Source organism: Siphateles boraxobius, unplaced genomic scaffold (assembly GCF_051911475.1).
Source record: "Siphateles boraxobius isolate OS27281-9 unplaced genomic scaffold, OSU_SipBor_1 32, whole genome shotgun sequence".
In the NCBI taxonomy this organism is placed as follows: domain Eukaryota; kingdom Metazoa; phylum Chordata; class Actinopteri; order Cypriniformes; family Leuciscidae; genus Siphateles; species Siphateles boraxobius.
Window position 1 is genome coordinate 1,648,431 of NW_027508942.1, and position 24,619 is coordinate 1,673,049.

The following is a 24,619-nucleotide window of genomic DNA, read 5'->3' on the forward strand; positions in this document are numbered from 1 at the left end:
AAAACTTTTAATCCCTGACCAAAGAGCCCTATATGGCCATTATTGCAGTACAATAACGCAGCAGTCACTGCAATTCCAGCATGATTATCACAATAAAACACTGCATAGCACGTCTTTATCTATCATGAATATATCTATCATGTCATTGGATGAAACTTCCAAAAAAGATTATAACATTTATGTAAGACAGATTGAATTACATTTACAGTTTTTACATAAAAACAAACCATAAAAATAAATTACTTACAAATACATTGTTCTCTATCACATTGTTATATTTATAAAAAAATTATGTTCGAATAGGTAAGTGACCAAAAAAAAATATATATATGAGTTGTTTCAACCCATGGTTAGTTCAAATATGGACAAACACAATCGTTGGTTTACATTTTTATATTAAAATTTTTAAACCCAATGCTTGGGCTTGTCCATGTTTGACCCAAGGATGGTTTAAAACAACCCAGCATTTTTGTAGAGAGACAGAACATCAACTGAACATACATTTTAAAATGTGGGAATTTAATAAATAAGGTCATTATATTTAGTTGAGATGTGTTTTCTGCTTTTTTGTTTTGTTACCTCTTGGCCAAACTAAATACACACAGTATCCTCATAGACACCACAGCAGTTAGCTAAATAAACTGTAGCATTTTTCACTCCACTCCAGGACCCCTCGAAAGAAATTGTTCCATTGTTGATGGTGCTGCAAAAAAAAAAAAAAAAAAAAAATTATATCGAAGCCATCTAAGTAAATATGTAAACATTTATATCCAGAGTGCTTTTAGATTACTACAATGCAACAATATTCTCTGTCCTTACCTTTTAAAAAGTTCATCACAGCAAGTCTTAATGTTGGGTATTGTGGTACTGAAAACTGTGTTTTGAAACAGATCCACGCAGTCCGGCGGAGGGGCAAAAAGGATACCTACAAGTAGAACAATGATAATGAAAACAATCTTAAGTCAATACTAGATAAAGTATGGTGGTTTGGCTTAGTGGTTAAGATCTGTGCTGGTAACTTAAAGAGGTACTTTACTGCTGAAAAATGGGCTTTTAAATCAAATTTGGCTGCCTATACAGTAGAAAGGCGGAAATTAAATTAAATCGGTGCAACCTGACTACAGAAAACAGAGATAAAAGGCTGTTGCCAAATAGGTAGGAAAACTTAAACACCCATAATGCACTGGGCATAATGGGAGAAAAAAAGCTCTCAGATTTCATCAAAAAGATCTTCATTTGCTTTCTGAAGATAAAGAAAAGTCTTACTGGTTTGGAATGATGTGAGGGTGATTTTGGGGTGAACTATCCCTTTAAGCCGTTCTTTTACGTCGTTGCGTAATGACGTCTGTAATACGTATTTTTAACATTTCTGTGTCATGACTCATGTTGTCATGTAAGCCTTTACATCATGTATTCATTTCATATCATGTAATCAAGTGAGATTAGGTGAACATGCTTCAATAAAGCATTCTTTTAAAAAAGAAAAGCAACAGCGAGTAATCGAAGGAATCAAGATCAGAGTTGATTCCAAAAACTTTGGAATTGAACAGCCCTAGAAATTCATAACCCATCTCTGTTGTATTCTTGAGCAAGGCTTCATGGAGACTCTAATGTGTAATGTAAGTTGCTTTAAATAAAAATGTCTGCTTAATGTTAACTTAATGGAGTGTGGTGATACATAAAGCTGTGATGTTGGTTTGACTAAAGTTAAAACACTGATTTTGATATTAGAGATTGCTTACCAGCAATACAGGCATTGATCAGGGAAACACATGTGCCTGTGAACAAGGCTCTGAGCACTAAAGCAGATATGACACCCTTCTTTGATGGACAGATAGAGGCTGTGGAATAATAACATTAAAAAAATGATCAGTAAATTATGCTCTTAAAAAAATATGTAACTGAACAATGGCAAAAAGATGTCACAAGGTGCATCGTTTAAGCACACTTCACATATGTGCTTTAAATAGATACTCACACAGGCCTCCAATCACAATACCAAGAGAGCTGAAATTAGCAAAGCCACACAAGGCATAGGTGCAGATGATTTCTGATCGAACCTGCAAGTGGTTTGAACAACATTCTTGTAATGCTTCTGACAAACTTCAGATTACGCATTTGACTGATTATTATGTTTTTTAACAGCATATTTATACACAATTTGAAGAGACATTACATAAATACTTACTGAGAGCAATTTTGTATCTACTAGACTGCCATTAAGTCTGTTGTTTTTGAGCTCTGACAGCTTCTCATAGGCTATAAACTCATTGAGGAAGAGTTTAGTGCCGATAAGTTCAGCTACTGTAAAAGACTCGTCGTATGGAATTCCCATCATGAAGGCCACCGGCATAAACAAATAGGAGCAGATCAACTGCAGGGTTAAAAATAATGGCTCTGTTAAAACACTTTGCTTTTGAATATAAATATGTGTAGGGTGATGATTACGACCCTTTAATTTTGATATAACATGAATATACACTGTATAACCATTCAAAAAAAATGTTTATTTTTATAAATGAATACTTCTATTCAACAAGAATGGATTAATTTGATCACAAGTGACAGTAATCAAAAGATTTATATTTCAACTCAATGCTGGTTTGAGCCTTCAGTTCATCAAAGAATCCTTTAAAAATTGTATTACAGATTCCACAAAAACGTTAAAGCAGCACAACGGTTTTCAACATTGATAATAAAAAGAAGTGTTTCTTGAGCAGCAAATCATCTAATTAGAATGATTTCTGCAGGATCATGTGACACTGAAGGCTGGAGTAATGATGCCGAAAATTCAGCCATCACAGGATTAAATAGAATAGAAACCATTTAAAATAGAAAGCATTTATTTTGAATTGTAATAACATTTTATATTCCTGTTTTACTGTATTTTTGATCAAATAAATGCAATATGCGCACTAGGTTTGGGTAATACACACCTCAAAAGTGACTTCTGGGTATCCCACCATGCCTCCCAACCACTTGAGAGTAGCATTTATGAAGCCCAAAATGGCGAGAAAGGCAATCAGGTTAGCAGCGATGTTGGCCACAAGCCCAATAGATGCAGATGCACCATTGCTGACAGCTTCCAGGACATTCTGCTCACCACTGAGAACAAACAACATGACATTCAATAAAAACATGTTAACACAAAACAAACAATATTTAGAAACCTAAACTGCGTATTTGAGAGGTGAACCCACCCAGTGTCAACTTTAATTTGACTTTTAGATGTGAACTTGCTCTTTTCAGTTTCAGGGTAGGATAGTTTGGAGATGGCTAAAGCACACGGGGCAGCCATCACTGATGCAGAAATCAGAGACGAGGCATCAATCTGTGTGGAGGAGACTTAAATGATCCCATAGAGAAGGTAACATACTACGGAAATTCAATTCAATTTATTTTTATTAGCGCCTTTCACAATGCATATCATTCTAAAGCAGCTTTACAGAAAATGATAAGTGGTAAGAACTAAAACTCATTCATTTGTAACTAAATCGTTTTTGTTTTTTTCTTTCCAACTTTTCATGGGAGAATTTTACCAATAAAATTAAGTACATGCTGCCGTACCCCAAATGAGATGAATGCCCCCATAACACTCCCAGCAATGGTGGCAAATCCTCCAGTCATGACAGCGTGAATCTCAGATTTGGTCATGTCCTTCAAATAAGGACGAATCAGGAGGGGCGCCTCTGTCTGAAACACATCAAAACATCACATTATCATTGACCCAAATTTGTTTAATTGCCTGACTTTTTAAAAGATCTTCTCTGATGAGCATCTAAATTCTTCAGGAAATATTTTAGGAAATTTGAGTGCATTTCTAATGTTGCATCTTTTGTTTTTTATTTAATTTATTTAATTTAAAAATGATGTACATTATAGAAAAAAGGTAGACACGCTTTCACTGGGGCAGTACCCTTTCAAAAGGTACACCTTTGTACCTTATTTACCCCTTAAGGGTGCATATTAATAACTAAAATAACTAAGTGACTAACTAAGTAAGTAACTAAAGTTACTTAGGCAACGCATTAGTTAGGAACATGAGTTATGTAATCAGATTCAAATGTAATGTAATCAACATGATTCTCTCAATCATGTTGAGAGAAATAAGGAGTAAGTGCAGAAGTGTTGTGTGTGAACATGATGGTTATTGTAGATCGTCCTGGTTGCGTATGCAACCCACCGTTCCCTGAAGGAGGGAACGGAGGACGTAGTCGACGCGACTGAAATGGGATCACGCTAGGGAGCCTGTCTTCTTCGAGTACTATTGAACGAGCCAATGTAATTGGCGTGCGTGATTCGCATCACACACTCCGCCCCCGCGGCGCGGGTATAAATACGGAAGTGGATGCACGCACTAGTTGCTTTTCGCTGAGGAGCCGAGAGTAACCCGGGGTCCGCGGTGGTCCAGCGGTAGTGGCAAGGGGACTACGTCCTCCGTTCCCTCCTTCAGGGAACGGTGGGTTGCATACGCAACCAGGACGTTCCCTTTCAGTCGATAACGTCGGACGTAGTCGACGCGACTGAAATGGGATCAACCATTGAACATGCCACTAACGCTGCCACCTTCCAGTGCCTAAACCAAAGCCTCCTGATGCCCCCGCAAACTTAAGGCGGGGAAGGACAGGGCTTAGGCCAGGGAAGTCACTGCTGTTCCTACAGGACCACTGGGAAAGCGTTCCCCGTACGTTGGAAGGAAGGGACGCTGCGGAAGCCACATCCAACCCAAGCGAGGTAATGTGGAGAATACACATATGAACTGGGCGGAAACCAGGCAGTCTAACATATGGAATGTCACTGGGGTGGCTCCAGCCTAAGACGGGGGGAGACACACCGGACAGTGACGGCAGAGAGACTCTGCCGAGGGAAGACACGGGCTCACCGCAGGGAGCCGTATCGTGGAAGAATACACATATGGGGTCACCGAAGGGACCGCAACATATGGACCCAGCCTAACACAGGTTCCACACTGCTTACGAGTGGTAGCCCTAACACCAGACGTTCCGCACGTCCGACGTCGGAGGGGTGTGGAGGAACTCAACAGGGTTCAACTTTAAGGGAACTCAACTGGAGTAGAAAGGCGCACGAATCCAGTCCATAGGAGGGGAATGGCGCAGCAAGCCGACACTTGAACCGGGCTCACGGTGAAACTGGCTTCATGAGAAGGGAGCCCACGGGAAGCAGCGGTTCAACTAGGTGTCGTCCAGCCCCCAACTCTAGAATCTGTTTAGCAAAGTATATCGTCAACGCCCAGGCGGAGCACTTTACACTCATCATAGAGGAGCTCAACCCCTAAGTGGACATGTTGCATCTCGGACCTTTGCCGAAATGAAGGCAAGCACTAAGTGCAACTTTGCATGGAAACAGCCTTCCCTCTCTGCTGAATTCCAACAGATATTTGAAGAGCTGGTCTGAGGTCTATGACTTGCATTCTGTACACGTCCAAGCGAACGGACAGAGAAGCCAGGGCTGGATCTGCCTCCTCCAGGGCAGCGCTTGCAGGCTCACCACCTGCTCCTATTACGGGAGAGGTAGGAACCTTGGGCACCATCCGAGCCGGGGTCTCAGCTTGTGAGAGTTAGCCGGCCCAGACTCCAGGCACAATACGTTGACCGAAAGCGAGCAAGTCCCTACCCTCTAGTAGAGACCACGCGAGCAGGAGAACTGATATAACAGAATTTTTAACTCACTGCCTGCAGTGGCTCAGGGGCGGTCTCTGCAGTGCAGTCGCACCAGGGACAAGGCCCAAGAGGATAAAGAGGGACACAAGGATTTACAAGACCTTGCTCCTCAGGAACCTGACGATCAGAACGTGCTTCTGCAACACGATGAGCGTCGTTTAAACACCGAGGCAACATCATTTTGAGGGTGAAGGAAAACAGCCTACTGCAACCCATTTTGCAGGAAAGAGAGCACTGAAGTGATCGAAAGCTTTCAGGATCTCCTCTGGAGAGAAGACGCACTCAACGACTAGGTTCCACTTCTAAAGGCGTAAGCACGCTACCCAATTCTAGGGGGTGCTCGCAGAAGTGATGGTAACTATCACATGTTCTTGTGATAGCCACCTGAACCTCCGCGTTCAGATGTAAGACCACCCGGAATCTCCGGGGGAAGAACGCGTGTGCCATCGTGCCCCGTCCCCGAAAGAGTTCTCAGGGGAAGTCAGGAAGGCTGTTAAAGGGAACCAGGTCAAGTTGGGCCAATAAGGGGCAACTATGAAGACCTGTTCCTCTCCTGACATGGCACGTAGGTGCAAGTGACGGGCGCAAAAGACAGGAGCATTGCTCAACACAACATGTGAAGATCACTGGGCTTCAGGAGCATTTTCTGCTCAGCACTTGGGTGTGACAAGTTCACTGAGCTTCAGGAGCAATTCTGCTCAACACCTGAGTGTGATAAACTCACCGAGCTTCAGGAGCATTTCTGCTCAACACTTGAGTACGAAGAACCTCACTGAGCGACAGGAGCATTTCTGCTCAGCACTTGAGTGTGACAAGTTCACTGAACTTCAGGAGCATTCCTGCTCAACACCTGAGTGTGATAAACTCACTGAGCTTCAGGAGCATTTCTGCTCAACACTTGAGTGCGAAGAATTTCACTGAACGACAGGAGCATTTCTGCTCAGCACTTGAGTGTGACAAGTTCACTGAGCTTCAGGAGCATTACTGCTCAACACCTGAGTGTGATAAACTCACTGAGCTTCAGGAGCATTTCTGCTCAACACTTGAGTGCGAGGAACTTCACTGAGCACCAGGAGCATTTCTGCTCAGCACTGCGTGTGATGAATTCACTGAGCTACCTGTGATGGACTCACTGAGCTACAGTAGCATTGCTGCTCAACACCTGAGTGCGATGAACTTCACTGAGTTTCAGGAGCAATTCTGCTCAACATGAAGAGTGATGATTTCACTGACTTGCAGGCGCAAGGCGACCATGAGTCGCAGTCACTTTTAGAAGGCTCACTGGGGTTAAACGCATTTCTGCGGGCCCCTGGGGCCGCTGAGTCCCAGTGTTTGTCCAAGGGTAGTCCGCTCGGTTTACCCAAACACTGGCGGAAAAATAAAACCGGGGGGGCAACTGAGGGGCCCCGGAATGGTCATGACCCAGCCGGACCCAGGGGATGGAGTCTCCACTTGCCCTGGCTATAACTGTCGTGAGGCTCGATGGCGGCACGATTGAGTAAGCGGGAGGAGTGGAATAAGGCGCCCTCAGAAGCGTCTGACTCCAAGGAGGAGGTGACGGGTGAGTTTGTGACATGCAGGGGAAGCTTGCGCAACGGTCGCAATGTCTAACAACTCGAGGCACGAATGCCCGTGTAGTCGGGGGTCGCCCAGGCCCCCGTTAAAACACGCCCTTTGTACATGGCCGCTCTGTTGAAGAGGGTTTGGCAGCAGACCGGGATGACTATAGTCACACAGGGTGAGCTGCTCTGCCACGGTCACCTCGGGACTCGATCGTGAAGCTAGCGCTGAAGCGGTCACATATGGAGGGAGCCAAAGGCTGCGACTACCATATACCCCAGGAGCCTCTGAAAGTTCTTTCAGTGGGACCCTTTCTCACTTCAACACCAGCTGAACACATTCTCATTGGAGAGACATGTTGGACCGAGTACCTCTCCAAAACTAGAAAAGAGATACTCAGCCCGTGGGCGAGATTACTCTCTTCCAGTTGACCTGAAGACCCAACGGGCTCTGGAGCACTCGAGGGGAAGGACACTGTACTGATACTCCACCCTTAGACGCAACACACAGGATGGCCTGCGGTGCGGGAGGTAGAGATCTGAAGCACCTGTCTTTCAGGTCAAAGCTGCAGACCAATCTTGGGCCAAGATGGTCACGACCCACCCCCTAGTAGCACGAAGAACGAGTTTACAACTGGCCTTCGTACCGGCTGGAGGAGCGGCTATATCAAATCCTTCGCCAGCAGGATAAGATAAGCACGCACAAGTCAGGAGCACTGCTCAACACTCGGTGTGATGAATATCACTGAATTTTCAGGAGCACGTCTGCTCAACACCTAATGTGATGACTATCACTGACTTGAGCGGGGTAGCCGAGCCTGAGGTGGGGCAGCAAAGTAGAGAGAGTGGTGATAGTGTGCTGTGCAACACTTACCTGTCTCCACAAGCGGCAGGGGGCGCGTGAGAAGGCGGATGACCGGGTCCTCGAACGCACCAAGCTGCCTGCTGGCGACCAAGGGGGAGCTGAGGGGTGTAAGGCTATACAGGGTCACACCCGCCAGACTGGCCCTCTTGGGACCCAGGAACAGATGAAATTGCTCTCTCTTTGAAGTGTGGGTACCGCTTGCTCCGCTTTTTTTTTTTTTTTTTTAGGGAGCCAGCGGCGGAACAGACACACACACAAACAAAGGCTCCACCCGGCCCTCACCCGGGGGGAGGGAGTGATCGTGCCACTCCAAGAGCATCTCATCCATTCCTGGGCGGCCCGCTCCGGAATGCTTTCGCTGTCGCTTGCCACCTGGCTTGGCAGCGCCTGGAGCGGGCTGGGCGTCTCTACTGCGGCCGGCTCCATGCTGAGGCCTGGGTGGAGGCTGCTGCGGAGGGCCAGCAGGAGCGGCGGCCGGAGAACGCCCACGGCGACGAGCAGGCGGAGGAGCTGCCACCGGCGGCGGGTGGAGGCAGCAGCTGGCCACCGGGGCAGGATGTGCCAGATGACCTCCGTCTGCGCTTGAGCGGCAGAGCACTGTTTGATGCAGTTCTCCACCGCGTCGCCGACCAGCCCAACCTGGGAAATTGGGGAGACCAGGAACCGAACCTTGTCCGCATCCGCCATACCAACCAGGCTGAGCCAACGAAGGCGCTACTGGACCAACAAGGTGGACATCGCCAGACCGATCACGCACGCTACGACACCCGTACCCCGGAGGGTGAGGTCGGATGCAGTGCCGTGCTCACCTATGAGCGCACGGTCTGGATTACCCTCGTGCATGCCATGGGTGCCCTAGCCTGCAGCAACGCCATGGCACGCAAGAGGAAGGGGCTTGCCCTTAGGCTTTGTAAGCTCTGCCCGTCGGAGCAGACGAAACTCACAGGCCTTAGGGGGGAGACGAGGATCCCCCCAAAAGGCAGCGGCCGCCGGACACAGGTGCACCTGTGTCGACAGACCGCTCCAATGGAGGGACACCTCGCAACCCTTCACCGTTCCTCCATCAAGGGTAATGAGGGGGAAAAGCTAGTCAGGCAGTTTCTGGCAGAGAAAGATGCTGTTCACCACCTGACAAGCTCTCCATGCATTTCGGGAAAGAAAGGCACTGGGGCGGCGAGCTGAGAACCAGCGCGGCCCGCCCCAAGATACCAAACTCCAGATTCCAACCGAGACTGAACGGGACACGGTGGAGGTTCCACTCGAGCCCGGCAGCCTCGGCGGCCCGTTTCAGCATAGCTGATAATTCTGGATCCGGCTCGGGCAACATTGAACTCCCGGAGGGAGACAATGCAGCCGAGTCATCATCTCTAGAAGTCAGCTCACCCTCCGATGCTGCAATCGGCGTCCTGTCCTCCAGGGGAGCCCCGAGTGAAACCGCTGGCCCACCCATTACAGATGGACCAGCAGACAACACAGGAGGCTCCAGTGGTTGCAGTGGAAGGGAGGAGTGAGGAGCCCACAGGGAATGGTTACCGGGCGGGACATCCAACACTATCCTCCGGTCACCCATCCCACACAGCACCCGAGGGTGGGGCATGGTAATGGGGACTCGCTCTCCGCGAACGAAGGCGAGTCTCGCCCTCAACACTGCGACAGTCATGTTCCCACAGTGAAAACATGAGCTGTCCGCAAAAGCTGTCTCAGCGTGCTGTAAGCCAAACACGTGACACAACAGTTGTGACCATCAGAGAGAGACAGGGAACGACCGCACCCAGAAACGCACGGGCGGAATGACATCTTGAAAAAGACGCAAACGCACCCGTGTTGCTCTTTCAGAAAATAGGACCGTCACCAGTGCCGGAGCACACAGGGAAATGACCGCGGCAACACTGAACAGAGAACTGAAACAGTGAAGCACTCACTTTTCCGCCCTCTAACCAGCCATCAACACACACAAACATTTAGAAATTTGTTGCTGTTAAAACAGCAGTTGAGAGCTCAAAGCTCGCGATCACCGCTGCACTCGCACTGTAGAACACCAGCACTGGGAGAGTCTTCCTGAAGAACACCGACACACTCGCTCGTTGTAGACAACAGCACTCTCAGAGACATCAAACGATCGGCTCCGAAGCGAAAGGCAACTAGTGCGTGCATCCACTTCCGTATTTATACCCGCGCCGCGGGGCGGGGTGTGTGATGCGAATCACGCACGCCAATTACATTGGCTCGTTCAATAGTACTCGAAGAAGACAGGCTCCCTAGCGTGATCCCATTTCAGTCGCGTCGACTACGTCCGACGTTATCGACTGAAAGGGAACTAGACTAAATATGAACATGCATTTACTCATCTCACTTGCACAAGATTCAGTATTGCTCAAAATGAAGAAAAATAGTGAAATGCAAACTCAGAATATTACACAAACCTGCAATAATTAATAATGTTAAATTACAAAAATATACTTTATTTATTTAATCTCACTTTATTAACCAATGTCTTTTCTGCCGACCTTTGATGATCCGATTCAACCACACTAATAAGCAAAAAGAACTTTAGATAAAACAAATTTGTGTTCCTTTTTTTATTACTGGAGTAAGAGGCTGCATCCGAAATCGCATACTTCCCTACTATATAATAGGCGAAAAACAGCATGTGACAAAAGAACTATGTCTGAATTCACAGTACTCATAAAAGTGTAGGCAAAAAGTACCTGGATGACCTACTTCTTCCAGCGAGATTCTGAAGTGTGATGGACACTTTACCATGAGGACACAGGAGAGGATTTATGAATGGTACATTGACACAAGATACATTGACAACATGTTGTAGTACATTCATACTACAAACATTCATACTATATAGAACATACTTTTTTAGAGGTCGCAAAGTAATTACTTATACAAAGTAAGTACCTACTCAAGAGAGTAGGTTTCCGATTTCGGATGCAGCCAGAGTGTCGAAGTTTCTTCACCTGTGTCCTATTCTTCTGCAATCCAGAATAGAAGCACAGCTAAAAGGTTGGTTTTCTACTGTACAGGCGTGAATTTGCATTTCCTTTAGCCTGAGGCTTATTAATTTCACTTTGGTGTGAAAGGGTCTTTACATTTGCCAAGATGTTTTTGCAATTAAAAAAACAAACAAGCGAGCCCAGCCCAGCTGAGAAAAAGTAACAAAAAAATAACGTAATGGATTACTTTCCATAAAAAGTACCTGACACAATAAGTTACTTTTTTAGGGAGTAACGCAATATTGTAACATTACTTTTAAAAGTAACTTTCCCTAACACTGCATATTAGTACCTAAAGTGTACATATTATTACCTTTTGAAAGGGGACTGCCCCAGTGAAAGCTTTTGTACCTTTTTTTTCTGAGAGTGAATGATGAAATGAAATATTACCTGACCAACAAAAATGTTCCCTGCCACACTGAGAGTCTCTGTAGAGGAGGTTCCCATCGTTACCTGCATTACCCAGGAAATCTTGACACAGAATAATACATTGTCATGTGAAGTACATATTCTAAAGGTCTCATAGGTTGAATCGATACAAGACTGGACTGAGTCACTTTTACCTTTGTGATGACCCACTGCATCACCCCCATGTAGTACAGCACGGACATTACACTGCTGAAGAACACCACTATAGGCAGAGCCTGCGAGTATTGAGCAACATTCAGTAGCAAAAATAAACCCATCCTTGCATTTCATGCCAAGTATGTGTCATTACTAACCTGGAAAGCAAATATGTTTTCAATGAGGTTTCCAAACACAAATTTTGAACCTTCTTTTGTGTAGTCCAGAAATATCTGAAAAAAGAAAGAAAAATGATTTAGACCAGGGAATGTTTTCTGTTTTTCCTTCTCTCTTGTAGTTTAAATCATCAATTATTTTGTTTTAATAAGTTACCACAGATTGTAAAATATTAACTTCATTTAATGAGATATATGTTTAAAGTAGGATGTAGATTATTTTAGAGCTGTCCAGATGTCTGATGCCACTAGTGAAAATGCTCCGTTTTTTCTAATTCGAAAAAATAACAATAATAATTATGTTTTATGTTATACCTGAACTTGCTTTCCAAGCCATTCGAAGGCCATGAGGCCAGGATTTGTCCGAATGATAAACAGGCCAATGGCAAACTGTAAACCAAGTCCCCAGAAGACAGTCCTCCAGCTCACCTACACAGCATTCAGTGCAAACAATGTTTTTGTTAAAAAAAAAAAAAAAAAGAACACACAATAAAAAATAAAAAAAGTTCAGTGTATACAGTTGTGGATTATTAAAATCATTGTCTATATAACTGTTTTATTGTTAGGAAATGACAGCCTCAACAATCTGATAAGGTTTGCAGAAATTCCAAAGTCTAAAAAAATGCATTCCGAGATAACCACGTTCAATAAAGCATGTAACGCGTCGCAGGTATGTGTGTGTTTTATCACTTACCGCAGTTCTGTGTGCAGAGAAGAGAAATATGGCAATAATGAATAGACAGACACCAGCAAAAGAGATGAGCTGCTCTGGCCGCTTTCGTGTGTCGATTGCCAGCCATGCCACCAGCAGTCCCAGCACAATTACTATGAACACCCTTCCAACATACAGAGACATATCAACCATGAGACATATGCAGGGCGCACACATTGCATATTTTTATTATATTTAGAGCAGTGGTTCTCAACCTTTTCAAAGGCCCCACATGGTCCAACACAATTTTCAAAGACTATCTGATATATTTCCAATTATGATAAAGCTATTTTTTGTTTGAAAAATTTTATAAACAGAAACTGTCACGTGATTGTTTGTATTTTCATTAGTCACATGTCTTCCTTTGTTCTGTTTCCCGCCACTCATTTGTTCCCATGGTTACTGTCATTTAGTGTCACCTGTGTTTAGATAATCATCATCATCATCATCATCATCATCAATGTCACCTGTGTCCTGTTAATGGTGTTTGTATTTAGTTCCCTTCTGTTCAGTCAGTCTTTGTCCGTTCTCTGTTGTAGCTAGTGTGTGTGAACCTTCTGCCCATCTGTACCTGTTTTAGTTATATTATTGTAAGTAAATACTTTACTTTGGAACTTCCTCTTCTCCTTCTACCTACACCACACCCTGACAGAAGAACGGACTGTCCAAAATGGACGATAGGGTCAGAATGATCGTCCTGGCTCAGGAGAGCCAAAACTTTATTTTTGCTTTCGATTTTTGCAGCCTTTCTGTCACCAGCGTCCTCGACGACGAGAGCCTGTGCACCTTGTTCCGGATCGGGGCTACATTCCCATCAAATCAACCATCAAATCGACCTGCCAGACTCTGGAGAGCGTCGTGCCTCGATCCGGAACACAGCAAGACCCAGGGAATCCTCACATCATGCCTAACTAGTCTGAGCCTGTTCACGTCATGCCTGCTAAACCAGTGTCTTGTCCCGTCCAAACCGCCAGTCCAGAGTCTCGTCTCCCTGAGACCGCCCGCCCGAGACCGCCCGTCCAGAGTCTCGTCCTGCCGAGACCGCCCGTCCAGAGTCTCGTCCCGCCGAGACCGCCCGTCCAGAGTCTCGTCCCGCTGAGACCGCCTGCCCGAGACCGCCCGTCCAGAGTCCCCTGTTCATGTCCTCATCCAGATTCCAGAGGAAATAACCTTAATTTACTTCGACACTGAAGTACACTGTCTTCCTCCGGATCTTCATCACGTCAGTCCTGCCTGAGCCAGTTCCTGAACTCTCACCCATCCTCCCTCTCCCACCTCCTCCCATCTACCACCTCTCAACCCTCCTGCCTGTCAGCCCCTCAACTCCTCAAACCACCTTCAAAAAGGTGTGGTCGTCGTGGGTCTGCCAGCCTGCAGCTCCAGCCTGGTCGATGGATCTCCGCCTCCAACCTCCGCGACCAGGACTCTACCTTGGCCCGTCGATCCATCAGCTCCACCTTGGCTCCTAACTCCCTCAGCTCCTCCGTGGCCCATCAATTCACCAGTTTCGCCAGGCTCCCTCGTCCCTAAGGATCCACCTTGGTCGCTCGTCGACCTACCCTCGCCTCTGGACTGCACTCCTCTGGCTACGCTTCGTCCTCCTGGCTCCATTGGACTCCTCACTCCCTTCTGTTCCTCCTTGGTCCTCCTTCGCCATGTCCCGCCGGATACTCGGCGTTGCCTGGGCTCGTCGGCTCTCCGGCTGCACCCTGGTCTCCTGTTTCACCTGCTCCGCCCCCGTCAGTATCCCCCCTGGAGTCGTCAGCCCTACCTCCTACATGGCTCCTCCCTCCGTTGTCTCCACCCTGGCCACTTGCACCGTCTACTTCGCCCTGGTCCCTCCTGCCTTCTGTCTGCCCTTCACCTGCTCTTCGTCCTCCTGAGTCCCCTCCCTCCGCAGTTGGCCTATCTACGGCGCGAGGACGTGCCTACCAGGAGGGGGGAGTACTGTCATGTGATTGTTTGTATTTTCATTAGTCTCGTCTCTCTTTTTGTTCTGTTTTCCCGTCACTCATTTGTTCCCATAGTTACTGTCATTTAGTTTATCTATGTCACCTGTGTTCTGTTAATCTGTGTTTGTATTTAATTCCCTTCTGTTCAATCAGTCTTTGTCTTTGACTCTTCTCCTTCTGCCTACACCACACCCTGACAGAAACCAGGAGTATTGATAAATCAAACTAATTAACCACAATTTATTTTGTGACTTCAGAATATTGCATTTTCTTCAGTAAAAAAAAAATTTAATTGAAGGAGAACCACATGTGTTTATTATTTAAATATTTTTGTTTCAACTTTATTATATTGTAGAAATAACTGGTAACACTTTACAATAAAATCTAATTTGTTAACATCAGTTAATGCATTAGCAAACATGATCTAACAATTAGCAAATGATTTTAAAGCATTTAATAATCTAATATTGTTCTTCGTTTGTTCATGTTAGTTCGGTGCATTAATGTCTGAACAAATACAACTTAATTGTAATGTCTTTGTAAATGTTGAGATTAAAAGTACACTATGGAACTTTTGCAGAAGAACATCATTTTGGTTGTGTTGTAATGATAGAAAGCTACATATGGCAATTTATTTGTTCAATAAAATATCTTACTCAGCTGTTGAGAAATAAAAATGTCATTTCTGCATTGTTTTTATAACATTTCAAATCCCTCAGTTTTCACCATCTCCGAAAAGTGAAGCTAATGTTGATTCTGGTTTCATCACGAGCTCGGTCGTTGATTCTGGTTTTATCACGAGCTCAGTCTGGCAGCAGACTCTCCTCTGTTCGGTGTTTGTTTAAAAGGGGTGATTCCCCAGTGGTTTGAGATTTAGATTAATAAATGCCGTAAAAATGTTGTTCATTAACTAATATAGTTAACTAATGTTGTTATAACGTGCATATTCTGTTATGTTCTATTTTGGTTCCCTTTCAAGGGAACTCGAGCTGCGTTGAGACGCGGTGGGAACGCTCTGCGTGATTGCGTCGTGAAGCACGTGTATAATCAGTCCAATGGAAGAACGAGACGTCACCGGCGGTGACGTCATAGACCAGGAAGCTATAAAGCACACCAGAAATCAGACCGCGACAGCTTCTGTTGCCTTCAGCAAGCGCTCTCTGTATACTGTCCTTGTCTATTTATTGTTGTCTGTCACAAGCACATTATCTATCTATATATATATATATATTATGGCGAAACAAGAATTCAAGCGTTGTGTTGTCCCTTGCCCTCGTTTCATCACGGGTGGGGACACACATCAGCTTTGTGTTGCTTTTTTGGGAGTGGAGCATGCCCAGTCAGTTCTCGAGGGAGCTGACTGTGAGCATTGCGAGAAGCTGTCCGTGAGGACGCTCCGCTCTCGCCGGGCGTTCTTTGAGGAGGACGGTTCGGTTCGCGCTCCCCGGGGTGCGGGTCCCGCTGCTGCCGAGGCACAGCGAAGGCTTTCATCTTGGGGTTCGCATATGGATCTAGTAGCGGGGCTTGAGACGGGCCCAGCCCTTTCTCAACCCTTACCTGCTGGATCCGGTGCCTCTGCCCAGGAAGGAGCCCGCGCTGCGGCTTCTCCTTCCCAGGTTGGGGCACCATTGTTGCGGCTATCCAGTTCTGAGGATCTGGATGTCGTCAGTGTTGATATGGGGGATGTTGAGTTTTCGCCAGCTCATGCCTCCGATAATGATGAGGAGCTTATGGAGGTTTTATCTCGTGCTGTAGCTAGATTAAATATTGAATGGCCAGCCGATGATTCTTTGAGTGTTACTAGAAAAAGTTTATTAGATGAAAGATTTTTACCATCTAAAACACAGCCTCCACGTCGGGGACTCCCGTTTTTTCCCGATCTCCACAATGAGGTTTCGAGATCGTGGAATAAACCGGCGTCATTCAGAGTTTTTAACCCACAAACTTCATGTTACAGTAATGTTAAGGTGCCTCGGGCTGAAGAGACGCTCGCGAGCTATCTCTCTCCCGAGTCATCGTCATCATTAAAAACCCCGACGTTACCCACCAAGCCATTAAAATCTACATCTTCGCTGGTGGGTAAAGCTTATTCGGCAGCAGGTCAGGCTGCGTCATGTCTGCACACTATGTCTATACTGCAGGCATACCAGGCTGATCTGCTGAAGGATATCGATGAACGTGAGGAAGTCAGTGCTGACGCAATTCGAGAATTGCGTCGCGCAACAGACCTGTCTCTCCGGGCCACCAAGGAGACGGCCAAATCAGTGGGCCGTTCTATGGCAGCCCTGGTGGCCACGGAGCGGCATCTTTGGTTAAATCTGTCTGATATAAAGGATAAAGATAGGTCTGTTCTTCTGGACGCGCCACTGTCACCTTCAAGTTTGTTCGGCGACGCTATCAACTGTGTCGTCGATAGGTTTCAAGAAACGAAAAAACAATCGGCTGCGTTCCAGAGGTTTCTTCCTCGACGTTTCAATATCCCTGAGACTGCTGGGCGAAAAATGATTATTAAATCCGAGCAGTCTCATCCGAGTACAAGCTCCTCACAGCACAGAGTGCATCAAAAACAGAGCGTCGCCACTCGGGCTCCTCCACAATCTGGGGAATCTGGGTGGCGGTCGCAGTCCAGGCCAGCTAGGGGTAGGCAAGATCTGAGGACTGTCATCTCTAAGAAGGCTTGGGCTAAGAAGAAGTCCTGACGCCCAAGGCGTCAGGCTTCTGAGGGTGGTCCCCTCCGAGGAGGGACGATTTCGAAGAAATCGTTCATCCTCGGCACCCTCTGGGGGGCGATTCTCTGAGGAGAGTCGCAGCGCTGCGACATCGGTTGTTCCCTGCCGGTTCGCCGCTTCAGGGCACCGAGGTGTCAGCGTCCCCATACGATTCTCCGAGGAGGATCGTAGAACGGTCAGTTCGGTTGTTCCCTGCCGGTTCGCCGCTTCAGGGCACCGAAATGTCCGTACAACCGAATCCCGAGGCCAGTCTCGAGAGACTGGTCCCCTTAGTAGAATTTCTGGCAGCGTGGAAACTACTGCCAAATATTTCTCAGTGGGTCCTGCATATAATAGAAAAGGGTTACAGAATTCAGTTCGGTTCTCGTCCGCCCAGATTTCAAGGGGTCCTTCCCACAGTGGTGGACCCAAGGCAGGCTCGGGTCATGGAACTAGAAGTACTGACGCTTCTGCAAAAAGGGGCTATAGAAAGGGTTTCTCCTCCCAGCAGAGAGTCAGGGTTTTACAGCCGTTACTTCATCGTTCCCAAGAAGGATGGGGGGTTGCGTCCTATTCTAGTGAATGTATCCATTCATCCTCATCACAGGAAGTTCCTGAGGTTTGCTTTCGGGGGCGAAGCATACCAATATCGGGTCCTTCCATTCGGCCTAGGTTTATCACCCCGCACCTTTACGAAATGCGTGGATGCAGCACTGGCTCCTCTGAGACTCCAGGGCATTCGCGTATTAAACTATATCGACGACTGGTTGATCCTGGCTCGTTCCGAGCAGTTGGCAGTTCGGCATCGAGATGTCGTTCTGTCTCACTTAAAAAGGTTGGGGTTGCGGCTAAACACCAAGAAGAGTGTGCTCCTCCCAGCCCAGAGGACCACTTTTTTAGGGGTGATGTGGGATTCGACAACTATGCAAGCACGATTGTCTCCAGCTCGTATTTCTGCGATTCTCACAGCCGTAAATATGGTAAAACTAGGCCAGTCACTCACTGTGAAACAGTTCCAGAGACTGGTGGGTCTCATGGCAGCTGCGTCCAACGTAGTTACTTTTGGCCTTCTGCACATGAGACCCCTGCAGTGGTGGCTCAGGACCAAGGGGTTTTCTCCGAGGGGAAATCCGTTTCGCACGATCAAGGTCACGCGGCTATGCCTACTTGGTCATGTGGAAGAAACCTTGGTTCCTCGCCCAAGGCCCAGTATTGGGGGCTTCTTGTCGACGCGTAACGCTATCGACGGATGCTTCCCTCACAGGCTGGGGGGCGGTCATGAGTGGCCGCTCGGCGACAGGTGTCTGGCAGGACCATCAGCTTTCGTGGCATATAAACCGACTAGAGATGATGGCGGTATTTCAGGCTCTCAAATACTTCCTGCCAGACCTGAGAGGCCATCATGTGCTCGTCCGCACAGACAACACATCGGTGGTCTCTTACATCAACCATCAGGGGGGTCTGAGGTCCCTATTATTATGCAAACTGGCTCATCAGATCCTCCTATGGGCCCAGGGAAAATTACTGTCACTCAGGGCAGTTTATATTCCAGGGTATTTGAATGTGGGAGCAGATATCCTGTCAAGACAGGGGCTGAGGCCCGGGGAGTGGAGACTTCACCCCGAGGTGGTGGAGCTCCTATGGGAGAACTATGGTCAAGCTCAGATAGATCTTTTCACATCTTACGATACAACCCATTGTCCGCTTTGGTTCTCCCTCACATATCCAGCTCCTCTCGGACTGGACGCTATGGTACAGGAGTGGCCGAGGCTGCACCTGTACGCATTCCCCCCCGATATCATTGCTTCCGGGAGTTCTGGAGAGGGTTCGCCGGGAGGGGGCTCATCTATTATTAGTAGCCCCGCACTGGCCGACCCGAGTGTGGTTCTCGGACCTAGTGTCCCTTCTGCACGGCTCTCCCATGGAGATTCCTGTCAGGGGGGACTTGTTATCTCAAGCAGGGGGCACGATATTTCAACCTCGCCCGGAGTTGTGGAAACTGTGGGCTTGGCCTCTGAGGGGGCCCAGCTCTTAGAATCCGGTCTCTCGACTGAGGTCGTTGAGACCATCCTTCAATCCAGAGCTCCTTCCACGAGAAAACTATATTCATTGAAATGGAAATTGTTCTCTACATGGTGTGGAGAACGTTTTTTAAATCCTGCTACCTGCCCGGTTGGTACAGTTCTCGATTTCCTTCAAGACCGTTTCTCTGCTGGATTATCTCCCTCCACCTTAAAGGTGTACGTAGCGGCTATATCTGCTTATCGCTCCCCTTTGGGGGCTTCTTCTCTTGGGAGAGATCCTCTTATTACTCGTTTTCTCCGTGGTACACTGAGGCTTAGGCCTGCATTGCACTCTAGAGCACCGGCTTGGGATTTGGCCATTGTACTTGAGGGTCTGGCCCTGGCTCCCTTCGAGCCTATTGAAGAGGTTTCAGAGAAGTTCCTTACACTAAAAACTCTATTTCTTCTCGCTATTTCTTCTATCAAGAGAATTGGAGATCTGCAAGCCCTGTCGGTGGCTCCTTCATGTTTGGAATTTGCACCTGGTATGGTGAAAGCATTTTTACACCCTAGGCCGGGCTACATTCCTAAGGTCCCCACTAATGTGGCGGGCCCTATTGTGCTGCAGGCTTTTTGCCCTCCACCTTTCGTTACCCCAGATCAGGAAGGTCTCAATCTGTTATGTCCCGTTAGGGCTTTGGATGCCTACGTTCACAGAGCTGCCCTGTGGCGTAGATCAGAGCAGTTATTTGTCTGCTTCGGTTCAACCAAGAAAGGTTGCCCTGCATCTAGACAGGTAATGAGCAAGTGGGTAGTTGAGGCTATCTCACTTGCTTATGAAGCGGCCGGACAGCTCTCACCTATGGCTGTCCGCGCCCATTCTACCAGGAGTATGGCTGCCTCTAAGGCTTTAATTTCAGGGGTTTCCCTGCAGGACGTTTGTAATGCGGCAGGCTGGTCCTCACCGCATACATTTGTCAGATTCTACGACCTAGACCTCTCCACTCCCGGGGCTAGGCTGCTTGTTTCTTAGTGTGCGCAAGGACTCCACACAGAACGGGCATTTCTCATTATGGCGTAGTGGACATGGGGTTCCCACCGCGTCTCAACGCAGCTCGAGTTCCCTTGAAAGGGAACATCTCAGGTTACGTATGTAACCCTGGTTCCCTGAGAGGGAACGAGACGCTGCGTTCTCCTGCCATACTTCCTGCATGCCCTGATCGACTTGCTTCAGGCCTTTTCAGAAGCTGTCGCGGTCTGATTTCTGGTGTGCTTTATAGCTTCCTGGTCTAGGACGTCACCGCCGGTGACGTCTCGTTCTTCCATTGGACTGATTATACACGTGCTTCACGACGCAATCACGCAGAGCGTTCCCACCGCGTCTCAACGCAGCGTCTCGTTCCCTCTCAGGGAACCAGGGTTACATACGTAACCTGAGACGTTTTCACTCTGTTCCCTGTGTGGCTGAGTTCCTAGTTTCCCTGGCTGTTTATTCCACACACCTGTTTCTGTTCTCCTTAATTACATTCCCTATGTATTTATTAAGCCTATAGGTCTTTCTGTTCAGAAACCGGTATCATAAGTGTATTCTTTGTGGATTTATTAAAGACTGTTTTCTTCCCTATTGCTTTCATTGTGCACTGCATTACACCCACTGACCGTGACAGTAATATAATGAAATGTAAAGTGTTACCAAATAATTATTAGAAATCATTTTAGTTTAAATCTTGAATTATCATGTTTTAGCATTGTAATTTATATTAGAATTTGGCAGTTTTTTGTTCTGTATATTTATTAATTGATATATTTAAAGGTCTGTGATAAACATTAATTTTGTTGTTTTGTTCTACAAAATGAATTACACACAATCAAAACCTCATACATGAATTTTCTGATCTTTAAAAACATGTGGCTAACAAGTTGTTACACAATACATATCTCATATTGTTGTACTAGTTGTATCCATTATAAAGCAACTTTTTAGCAACAAAGCAAACAAAAAAAACACTTCTAAAACACCATAGGAAATTCCAGAGGGAATGGTTCTCTTCTGAACAGCTAATAATCAGCCACCTCCAAACCATTCCAAGCTAAATAAACTTTTTAGCAAGGGTAAAATTGACAGTCAAAACTAACAGTAAAGACATTTATAAAGTTACAAAAGATTTCTGTTGAAATGCTGCTTTAAAAAAAAAAATTTGATTCATCAGAGAATCCTGGAAAAATGTCTTGCGGTTTTCACAAAAATATTAAGCAGCACAGCTGTTTTCATTGATGATAATAAGACATGTTTCTTGAGCATCAAATCAGCATATTAGAATGATTTCTGAAGGATCATGTGACACTGAAGACTGGAGTAATGATGCTGAAAATTCAGTTTTGCATCACAGGAATAAATTACATTTTAATATACATATTCAAATAGAAAACTGTTCATAATATTTCACATTATTACTGTTTTACTGTATTTTGATCAACTAAATGAGACTTCTTTCAAAAACATTTAATAATCTTACAGACACAAACCTTTTTAACGATAGTGTATCACTGTGTCCTACTCACCATTTTATCCATCTGATATTGGATTTGAAACACCTTTGAGCTGGCTTGAAGAACCTCTTTATTCTGTCACCCAGGTACTTATTCACTAGTTCGCATGCGATGACAAACACCCCAAGACAAGTGAGGACAACCAGAGCCACTGCCCTCTTGAAGTCCAAATAACATGCAGCAATGAAGTATGCTAAATAACCTACAATTAAAAACACAAAAAACATCAGGTATTATACACTGTTCACTTAGGGAAAAAATAAATCACCAATGGATATTGCATCCCTATGTTAATTAGAAACAATAACACTCTTAAGAATAACTGTTCTTGACAACAATGGATCCATGAAGAACACTTTTGAACTTTCCAACGCACAAAAGTTTCTTTAAAGTGGAAAAAGGTTCTTCTGATTATTAAAATGACACTAAGAAAACAAAATGGTTCTTTTAAGAACTGTTCACTGAAACCTCCTTTTTGAACCTTTATTTTATAGAACCTTTAGTGTATAGGTATAAGACAGGGAAGATGAAAATATGTTACCTGCAGCAATGATTCCCAAAGCGATGTATTTGATTATTTTGGAGTGTGTCTTGCAGAAGATCTCTGCGGCCGTGATGGGCATGCATGCTTTGCTGTGGTAAACGATAAATAATAGCTAAAGATCTTGAACATGTGAAGTGTAACAGCATAATTGGGTTGACAAGAGTCTATATATTTCCTAATTAGGATAAGCTTAATACGACGCATTATGCAACTTCAAAAGAATTTCATTACTAAATAATGTGACAATTAAATCTGAATGACCTCGTATTCACTGATTAAATTCACAACCACACCTTAGGCATGATTTTGACTCATTCTCTGGCTCTTCATTATCACTGTCACTCAGGTCATCTGTTAATTTATCCTCCTAAACATAAAAAAATAGAGATTTTTAACTTGTTAACTTTTTTCAGAGAACTTCCTCATACTTCCTCAAGCATACCTTCGCAAATGCTGGATTCTCCACACCTTGTTCATTCCCATACGAGACGGTTGTCAGCTGTAAATCTTCTTTGTCCGCTGTTAGAAAAGTATCAAAAAACATTTTACCAGCTCTAATGAACCTTGATCCAGCAATTCCTTAAGAGCTGCAAGTTTCTAAACATGTCCATTTTCACATTTCATCCAAACAATCATTAACGACTGCCTACATATACAAAACCAACACCTCCTTTATGCAAACCATGGTAAGCTGTTCAAATACCTGTTTGAAAAATAAATCTCTAAAGAATGGAGAAGTAAATACATGGCTTACTCATTCTGCGTTCTCTCTGACAACTGCTGGGTCTTGAACCTTGAGCTGGAATATATACTCTGCTCACTTGGAAAAATCTTATCATTAATTAACTACATACGAATGTGTTTTTATTAAAGACACTTGCACGTTTGCTATCAGATTACTAGTCAGTGTGGGCTACACTGAGTCATGAAACAGCATCTTTTTATCATTTATTACAATGAAGCTCCACCTTATTTCAGAGACCAACAAGATACAAAGTAGAGGAAAACAAACTATCAGGAACAACAAAAATGTAACGTGACGGAGGGCCTGCCATTCTATGGCCGTCCCAGAGGCAGAGTCACATGACGAATTATCTATATATCGGTAATATAAAATACTGAGCGCTCAATTACCAATCAAAACTGGCCCAAAACAGGCCCAGTGCCAGGACACACAATTCAGATGTATTAAATTATTAAACTTTGATAATTTAATAACCTCGTAAACAACTGAGAAGATACTACATTTTATAAAAATCACCTGTCAAGTTTATAATATATTACATCAGCATATAAGAGTCAAATTAGACGACTACATGGACTCATCTCAAGGTCACTCATTTAACAGTTCATTTATTGCCAAAATTTTGAAAAAAGATCAGCCAAGAAAAGAAAAGTATTGAAAATATTAAAATCAGGAATTTCAGAATCAGAATGCGTAGTTTGTGCATAAAAAATGTCTGCCAAAACCAACACATGTTGAACGATGTTTACTGACCCGGCAAACTTTTCATTTGGATTGATGATTTGTTCCCCCTTTTTTTTAGCTATATTTTTTTAAATCTCTTTAGCATTCAGTGTGAAGTATTTCACTCAGTTCCCTGATCATTCCGATTCAATTTCAGAGAGTGAAGAACATATACTCACATGCGTGATGCGTTATGTATTATGTATGTTATCGTCTCTGACAGACAAAATGATGAAGCCACTCAGGCCAAGGACTCACTGCAGAGCTAAATGACATCCAGCTCCTCCTCTCTGGTGAATCTAATGGGTGGAGGGATAGAGCTGGGATGGTGGAGGGATAGAGCTGGGATGTCCATGGCGCCGGGCCTAAAGCAAGATGAACAAAAAAACATGATAACTAATATCAAAACACAATATATACCTGAAGAATGAAGAATTTTTCTGAAAGAAAGTCTACTGTTTAATGTAAGCAGCATTTGGTTTGGATTCACAATGCACAACTTTTATAGGTGGGCCCTGTTACTCCCGGGTCCAATAATTATCTATATCATAGGAGATGTTTTGACCCTCTGGTCTCAGAATAGCAGAATTATAGATGTGCATTTAAAAAAAAAAAAAAGCATTAAAAAATGAGACGGCACTGCAGTGAGGTGTATGAACACTACCAGCTTTAGACAGTTTGGACTAGATGCCACTGTTGCACATTGTAGATTATAAGTTACTTTTATGCCTGAATACAGAACATTTATACAGTCATAAAAACTCACTGGCAGCAATCTGAGCATAGCACACGAACATCACGGAGATGTATTTGATGTACGTGTTTACATGTG

The 24,619-nt window shown here is 45.1% G+C and overlaps 1 protein-coding gene across 2 annotated transcripts; it reads right to left on the minus strand.

The window, feature by feature from the left end:
• Positions 1–380: 380 nt before the first annotated feature.
• On the minus strand, positions 381–24,072 carry slc28a1 (solute carrier family 28 member 1). Of its 2 annotated transcripts, none has more exons than XM_077194454.1 (18): positions 23,967–24,072; positions 22,762–22,838; positions 22,613–22,686; positions 22,317–22,408; positions 21,788–21,977; positions 12,545–12,686; positions 12,166–12,279; positions 11,833–11,907; positions 11,674–11,754; positions 11,501–11,581; positions 3,568–3,693; positions 3,201–3,331; positions 2,937–3,105; positions 2,189–2,374; positions 1,979–2,060; positions 1,743–1,841; positions 820–925; positions 381–703 (listed from the first exon to the last, which is right to left on the minus strand). In XM_077194454.1, exons 4-18 carry the CDS (start codon positions 22,396–22,398, stop codon positions 592–594), a joined length of 1,776 nt encoding a protein of 591 aa, XP_077050569.1. In that variant the 5' UTR covers positions 22,399–22,408; positions 22,613–22,686; positions 22,762–22,838; positions 23,967–24,072; the 3' UTR covers positions 381–591. The 2 variants fall into 2 exon arrangements, with proteins under 2 accessions (XP_077050569.1, XP_077050568.1); XM_077194453.1 differs by lacking the exon at positions 23,967–24,072 and adding an exon at positions 23,074–23,196.
• Positions 24,073–24,619: the final 547 nt, after the last annotated feature.